Here is an 8,784-nt window from a genome sequence, read left to right on the forward strand (position 1 = left end):
CAAAGGGAAATTTCAGAAATAAGATTATCCCACATTAATTATAGACTAGTCACAAAGGGACTAGCAACATAATTGATTAGAGCACTCTAGCAATATGTGGACAGTTCTATTGTAGAATCCTAGTTTACCTAAGATTTTCCATTTACCACTAGAGTGATCTACCAACTAAGCTATTGTCCTATACTTGGCCAACTAGGACTTGAGCCTAGGACCTTTTTCTTTCTATTAGAGTTATGTGCCAATCAAACGGTTTGTCCCTTTGTCGACAACCAATTATTAGTTTTGAATTGGCTTATTTCTAACTCGCCTTTTAAGCCACAATGTAGGTGCTTAAGGCTTCTACTCTAGAATTTATACCATATGTTGAGTTATGGTTTATACAAGGTAGGACTTGAACATTCTATTTGCTACTAGGGTTCCCACAAAACTAATTTATGAGACCTTTTGTGGTTACAACATTATTTGTTTACATGTGGCTTCATTCCAATAGTTTTATCCATCTTCACTACAACTTTGGAAAGATGTAGATAATTAAACTTTTAACCTGCAAGTCATAATTCAAAAATATGAGATAATTTCTATTAAATTTATATCTTAGATTTTTTCTATAAATATAACGTACAATTATTATTTTAATTTTGTTTTTGGTGTTTACTATCCACTTAAATTAATTGTGGGTTTATTCTAATTAATTTATTTCGAAATCACTTGAAAAAACTATATTTTATTGCAATAAATATATTTTTCCAAAGAAATTACCATCTTACATTGTTTTAAGTTTTTTTCTGTGTCTATCATCATGTGTTTGTGTTTGCTTCTTATATTGTGCTTGTCTAAATGATATATATATATATATATATATATATATATATATATATATATATATATATATATATATATATATATATATATATATATATATATATATATATATATATATATATATATATATAGTGTTGCCTATTATATATCATACATTTTTAATCTTGTAGTACTTTCTTATGCCTGTCCAGATCTAAGATCATTTATTAAAAGAATAATTATTTGTTAACCATATGAATTGAATTTATATATTATTAAATAGATTAACAAACATTGACACTAATATTTAAGTAGATTAATAACCATTACCGATTGAATTTAAATATTAAGTAGACTAAGCCATGTTTTGAGGTGGAGAAGTAATCTTGAATATCAATGTGGAGGTTCTAGGGTCAGATAGGATATCGATAGTTTAGGGAGAGCTACATGGCAAAACAAATGGTTCCAGACTTAACCTTTTCTCTATTTGAAAGTGAACGGCCTTCACTTTCAACTTTCAACGGGCATCCAAATCAGAAAAAACAAAGCAAACAATTAGTTTCCACGTACCCTTTTGTACACAAAAAGAACTTTAAAAGTAGTTCCAAACTCTTTGCAATGCCTACCAAGCTCTAAATCAATCTACATCAAATGTGAAAAGAAACCACTTTCAAATGAATGTTTAAATGTTTGGTAGGGCCAGCCTTAAACATCACACACTAACCAAGAAATTAAGCTTGGAAAAGTAAGTCAAACTTTGAATATTTAACACTTTTACTCTAGGAATGAAGCATTAGTGTATGATGTTTAAGCCGTTCCGTCTGGTAGCAAGCCTTTTTGATAAAGGTGTGGTTGAATGGTTTGATGGTGGGTGCATGGATTTGCATGTATTGTCTTTATTTGAAACATGTGATAATTACAACGCTATCGATTACTTAGGTTGTCTAGACTAAAAAGAATTAAGGTTCGATCAAATCTAGACAAAGCGGCTATTAATGTTTGACCCGGGTAAGCATCTGGACATGAATAAAATGGGTGAAAACATAGTCTTCTACGAAAACACATTTAAGTGACATCAATAACGAGAATAATTTGCAATAAAATAAGGTATAATGAATGGACTTAACTAGGTAACGGTGCATGCTTGACGTGGCTTTCTCAGTCTAGTCAAAATTCAAAGTTGGAATTTCACGCCTTTCCAACTCTTTTATGTCTTATCGTTGGACGAAATAAAATTATCCAGTAAAATTTGAATAACAAAGATTTTGGGTGTGATGAAAATGATAGCACAAATAAAATACAATCGTTAAAGTAAAACTGCAAAATTATTATTATTGTTGTTTTTATTAATCTTTTCTGAAAATAATTTATGTTTGGATTGATGATGGGATCGTTATAAAGGGCTGATCATTCCATCTATAGAGAAGGTCCTAAGTTTGATTCTTAGTTCATTCATATCAGGTGTATCTTAACATATGGTGTTACAAGTATGATAAGAGCCTTAAGTGCCTATAGTGTGGTTTAAGAGGAGTATTGCAAATAAGCCATATCTAGTAATCGATCGTGGACTAGCTGGTAGTTCAATTGGCAGAGAACTCTAGTAGCAATTTTAAAGGTCTTATGATCAATCAATTAAAGGTCCTAGATTAGAATATTAATTAGATGGCTCATATTGACTAGCTATGATTTGAACCTAAGACCTTTCATTTCCCACTAGATTTCTCTACTAATTCTATACCATGTTATTGCCCCATTTTGGACCATCTAGGACTCAAACTGGGGTCCTTCCATTTGCTATGAAAGTGCTCTACCAGCCAGATTGTTAGTCCCTGTATAGACAATCCATCATCAATTTGGAATCACATTATTTCTAATATCCCTATTAGGTCACACTATAAGTGTTTGGCACTAGTCCAACTCTAATATGATATGTGAGCAATGATTTATATGGACAAGCTAAGGCTTCAAACTAAGATTTTATCTCAAATCTTTATCCCAATTCTTCTATCAAAATTATTTATCGTTAAATATGATGGTATCCTCTTAAATGAAAAACATATTACTAATAAAGAATAAACAAGTCACTATAACAAGCTTATGCAAAAGTTTCTAATGAGATAGTCAAATATATTTATATTGATCTATCTATGTTTTAATATTGAACTAATTGAACTACAATTGTTTGACGCAAAACTAAAATAAATGTAAAGCTATCCAAATGTATTCTTGAAATTTATATCATATAAAAATAACTTTAATGATATTATTTTCACAAAAAAAATATGACTTTTATATTTATTAATACTAAAACTTGAACAATTTATTTTAAATGATCTTAAAAATCAAGTCTATTATCTTATTCTAATATAAATTATTGAAATTGAAGCACTTTGAATAGATTTTATATTTTTAGAAGAAAATTTGAACTTAGCAACATCTAGATATCTAGACTTCTTGAATAAACTTAATAATTTTAACAATTTTAAATATATTTTTTTACCTCTAACTAATAAATCTATTCATCACTAGAAACAACAGATGTGCATTTATGAAAGGAGATACATTAAGAAATACGATCAAATAGATTTTATGTCGTTAACGTAGCCGAAAACTTTTTGCTTATACCATTCAACCTAATGAATAGAGATAGAAAAGTAAACAGAATCTAGAAGCGGGAGCTGCGAAAGCAAATTCGATAGTGTTCAATTTGCTTTCCTAATTTCTGCGGCCGAATATAAACTTTATACGCGGTAATGGGCTGACCAAGAAGTTAAATTTAGAAAAACAACTGTTTGAGAAGTGTTCCATAACCCGACCAAGGCTAATAATTGTGGAAGGAAAGCATGACTTTAAACTGGACGCTAATATGCTTAATCTAAGGTCAACTTAATTATATTGCAAGCTTGCGTTCGTGGAATATCAAAGTACAAGCGAATGCCGTCAGCGTGATGCAGTCTAATTGAAATGAGAAACCAACGTTCAATGCAATTGCCTTTATATTTGGCGGCACGAGATTCTGACGAATATGGTGTTCTCCGCGAGGCTGTTGAATTTGACAATAATAGTGTTGCGATTGAGGTTAAAAAGAAAAGGAGAAACAAATCCACGACAAGCATCAATTGGGAACGTTTCATGGCGGCACCCGCGGAGTAATCGTTTCAAAACTGTCCGCCGAGACAGACTGACCAATTTACGTAATCCCATCCTATAAATTGCGATGCTTTGCTCACTGGAGATTCAAACCGTCCATTGCAAAGCTCTAAGCAAGTACTTTTCCCCCTTGCAATCTAAAATCTATATATCCTCGCCTGAATTCAGCATTGGCTTGCCCCTGCAACATGAAGAATAGTCATGGTTATGCCAAAGTTGGAGTGGAGAAAGCAGAAACCTCGAGAAGCAGAGGTGTAGTAATTGCTCTGACATCAATTCTGGCTATTGCCGCACTGGTGTGTGTTGCCTCTGTAGCCTCAAACGACAGCAACCAACATCATGACAATCGTCATTCTTGGAGAAGTGTGTCCAAAGTGGCGAGCTCGGCGTGTAGCAAGGCCCGCTATCCCGAGCGATGCATCTCGTCCATGTCTTCGTATCCTGCTTATCACACCGCCAAGCTGGAGGATCTCACCAACCTCGCCTTCCAGGTGAGCCTGCAAAGAGCTCAAAAAGCCCACAACTTCACTCTCACTCTCCAAAACAACACGATGAACAAGAGAGAGCGCGCGGCGTGGAGCGATTGTCTGGAGCTCTTCGAAGACACCATCCATCGTCTCAACGTCTGCTCTCACAACGCCTCTGACTCCCCCGTTTGGCTCAGCGCTGCTCTCACAAATCAGGAGACCTGCTTGAACGGATTCCGTGATCTCAATTTGAGCGCCACAAATCCCATCAGGGCTCTCATGTCGTCCAGGGCTGTGAACTTGTCTGAGCTCGTCAGCAACTCGCTGTCCATGTACAAGCTCTCCAATTTGCCAGCCACCAAGACCATTAACAATCGCCGCCTGCTATCCTCAAACGCCAACGACAACGGAGATGGGTTTCCCGAATGGCTGTCGGGGGGAGATCGGAAGCTGTTGCAGGCGTCAAGCCCGGCCAGCCAAGCGAACGCGGTGGTCGCACAAGACGGTTCCGGCAATTACCGAACAATCGCCCAAGCAATCAGCGCCGCGCCTCAGAATAGCGGGACGAGATACATCCTCTACATCAAGGCGGGAACATACAAGGAGAACATCGACATATCGAAAAAGATCACGAATCTGATGTTGGTGGGAGACGGGAAGGATAAAACCGTGGTGAGTGGAAGCAAGAGCGTCCAAGACGGCTTCACCACCTTCAAATCTGCAACTGTCGGTAAGACTCCACTACCCACTCCATATTGAATAGATACAGTCTAAGATCAATTCACCCTTCAAATGATTGTATGTGATTGATTTTTATCCATATTGTGTGCAGCTGTTTCTGGCAACGGATTCATCGCAAGGGATATGACGTTCGAGAACACCGCGGGTGCAGCGAAGCACCAGGCCGTGGCACTCCGAGTGGGGTCAGACAGATCAGCGGTGTACAGGTGCGGCATAAAAGGGTACCAAGACACATTGTATGTCTACTCACTCCGCCAATTCTACCGCGAGGTGGACATCTACGGCACCGTGGATTTCATCTTCGGCAACGCTGCGGTGGTGATACAGAACAGCAACATCATCGCCCGGCGTCCCATGAGCGGCCAGAAGAACACGATTACCGCCCAGGGAAGAACCGACCCCAACGAGAACACGGGGATTTCCATCCAGAAATGCGCAGTGACGGCGTCTTCTGATCTGGAGGCAGTGAAAGGGTCCGTCCAGACGTTTCTGGGGAGGCCGTGGAAGGAATACTCTCGCACGGTGTTTATGCAGTCCACTCTCGGAGATCACATCGACCCTGCCGGATGGTTGGAGTGGGACGGGAACTTCGCGCTGAGCACATTGTACTACGGCGAATACGCCAACACCGGAGGCGGCGCGGGAACTGCGAAGCGTGTGAGCTGGCCCGGGTTTCACATCATCAGCAGCGCCACCGAAGCAGCCAAGTTCACCGTTGCTCAGCTCATCTCGGGGGCTTCATGGATTCCAGCTACGGGAGTCGCTTACACTTCCGGCCTCTAGATTATAGGCGGCCTCTACTACGATCATAGATTTGCTTACCGCTATTCTTTTGTTTCTTTTATATATTCTTTTTATGGTGTAAACCTCGCCCAATAATTTGCTCGCCCCATCGCAGCAATCAGCCACTTGTAAACAGTGTAATGAAACCTTCGTTCCCTGTTCTTGCGGCGGTTCGGGGAATAACATGGAAGGCACATCAATATGGAATTAATGAAAACGAATGTCTTTATTTTTTTATAAATAGAAAATAAATGCTTTAATTACAATTTCCTACACGTTGTTCGGAAAGTACATATTCTTTATTTACGAAACATTGAAGAATGATTTAAACTTCATTTCTACTCCATTTATTGTTGGAATTCAGTGAAAATTTTGCTTTATTTACCATCTTCTAATTTAAATATATAATTAAATTTTGTTACATGTTTTTGTTTTCTTTCCCTATTTACTATCTTCTAATTTAAATATATAATTAAAATTTGTTACATGTTTTTGTTTTCTTTCCCTATTCTAATTTGTAGAATTATGGATTGACAATTGGTCAAGCTTTGTAATTCTATTGTCAAATAAAAAATATGACTAGTCTTATTTATTTCTAATTAAAATTTATTTATATGATTTGTTACACAGTTAATCATGTCAAAATGAAGTGATATAATTAGTATAATACATAGATTATGTAAGAAATATGTTACAAGGAAAATACATGCAACACGTGATAAGAAAAACTAAATGTGATTCATTAATTGTTTCTAGATCAATGCTATGTTAATCTCTTTGAAAGACAAAAAAATTGATTAAGATATTTTACATCATTATTCATATATAAAGAATCATTTTACACTTTAAAGGTGGTTTTTAGGAGGATCATTAAAGTCCTACAATGAAGCTATTGATCATTGTGTGGGAAAAATAAGATTAAAACTTCCATTCCATATTATAAAAACATTGTCAATCTAACATTTTACCACTCAAGAAAATGTCAATAATCTACATGCATTTATTTTTGGTGGAGAGGGTATTTAAATTATGAGGGCTAGCATTGTGATATAATGTCCCATGACATAACAATGATTGTTGCATATTTTTGGTCAAAGCCTCACTATTTTCTTTTGTTTCAAGCCTTAGAAAGATTGTATCTTTTTTCCTTTGAAACTCATGATTTTGTTTTCATCGTCTTTTTACATTTATCCTTTCATCATTACAAGCTAAAAGTGACAACTTATTAAATTTCTTATTTTAGATAATTTCCCTCTCTATTATATTCTTATACTATAATATATAAAATTATTATAAACATTATATTGTTAAAATGATTTCTTTGCACAATTTGTTCATTTTCCATAATTTTCTCATGAAATCTTAAAAGGAAAATAATTGAAGTAGAATAAAAGAAAACACCAGCATCACCCATGAAAAAATGTTTGAATTTTTTTAATATACTTTAAACTCCCAACCATTGAAATAATTTTGTAGAGATCCTTTTATAAATTTAAATAGATCAAGTTATCATTGTGATGCATTTTCTTACCCATGATGATATTTGGGGTTAATTATATGGCAGTAATTTGATCCAAAACAAAGACTTCATTTTAAAATGCATTCACAAAGGTTGTATAAAGCTCATAAGGATTTAAAAAAATAGATATAATCATTACATTGAATTAAATTTACATTAATATTTTGAAATATAAAATATAGCCTAAAGATCATATAGACTCTATAATTATAGTATCATCAGTTGCACACAATGCCTTAAATATGAATCATATTTGATTTCCAAATAAACCAATAAGCACTTTCTTATTATTACTAACTTCAATTGTGATTGTATTTTGATATAAGTTATGTATATCATAAGTATACATAATATTTTGAAACTAAATCAATTTAATATTCCTAGAATATTAAATTTCATTTAATATCTTTCCATATTCTAATTTTTTTCTTAAACTAATATTTTACCACTCAAGGGTTGATGTAAATGGTCTAAATGCATTTATTTTGGTGGAGGGGACCTAGTAAATATGAGGATTAACATTTTGATAATGTCCCAATACTTAACAAGGATTGGTGAATATTTTTTGTTGAAGCTTTACTATTTTCTTTAATTTCAAGCCTTAAAAAGATTTAATTTTTTTCCCTTGAAATTCATGATTTTTTTTCATATTGTTTTCACATTCATCTTGTCATCTTTAAAAGGTAAAAGTGAGAGCTCATTAAATTTTTAATTTAGAAGATTTCCTTCTCTATTATTGAATATGTTAGCTTCTGGCCTTGTGAAGAAGTGACAGGTTTTGGTAAATAAACATAAGACTATCAGCAAGGTCTTGCATGGAGATATGCAAGTTCTCGTGCGAAGATCTGGATAGACCCGTGTGAAAAAGTGACAGTACAAATGGGGCTTGCACAAAATCTTGCAAAACTGTGCACAAAATTTGAGACCAGACAGATAATAGAATTAAACTTTGAAGAGAGTTTGATAGTTTCAGACTGTTCGGACAGATTGTTGGCACGTTTGACAGGTATCAGATAGATTGCAAGGTTGATTTTTAGATTGTGAAATAGCATTGGGTTTCAAGTAAGACAAAGTGTTTTCAACAGGACATGGGAAGCAAGCAGTAGTTGAATACAATCCAACTGAGGGCAAAGCAACTTAGAGGGACAACAGAGTCTTGAATTTTAGTTTGTTTAAGTAGGTTTGGACATGTTTAAGATTCGATAACAAACATGCTTTATCCCTAGAAACATAAAATAGTAGAGAAGGCAAAACCTTTGTTCCACAACTTATACGCATGTGTGCACCTGATACAACTATGTCATCCCGTAGAGGGTGCCCATA

At 34.9% G+C, this 8,784-nt stretch overlaps 1 protein-coding gene across 1 annotated transcript; it reads left to right on the forward strand.

Annotated features, from left to right (window-relative positions):
- Positions 1-4,031: 4,031 nt before the first annotated feature.
- On the forward strand, positions 4,032-6,213 carry LOC149553462 (pectinesterase-like). Its single transcript, XM_089788911.1, has 2 exons — positions 4,032-5,148; positions 5,251-6,213. Exons 1-2 carry the CDS (start codon positions 4,140-4,142, stop codon positions 5,940-5,942), a joined length of 1,701 nt encoding a protein of 566 aa, XP_089645037.1. The 5' UTR covers positions 4,032-4,139; the 3' UTR covers positions 5,943-6,213.
- The last annotated feature ends 2,571 nt before the right edge of the window (positions 6,214-8,784 follow it).

The sequence above is a fragment of the Cupressus sempervirens genome, chromosome 6 (genome assembly GCF_028749045.1).
Source record: "Cupressus sempervirens isolate cs-2001-9-10 chromosome 6, ASM2874904v1, whole genome shotgun sequence".
Classification (NCBI taxonomy): Eukaryota; Viridiplantae; Streptophyta; class Pinopsida; order Cupressales; family Cupressaceae; genus Cupressus; species Cupressus sempervirens.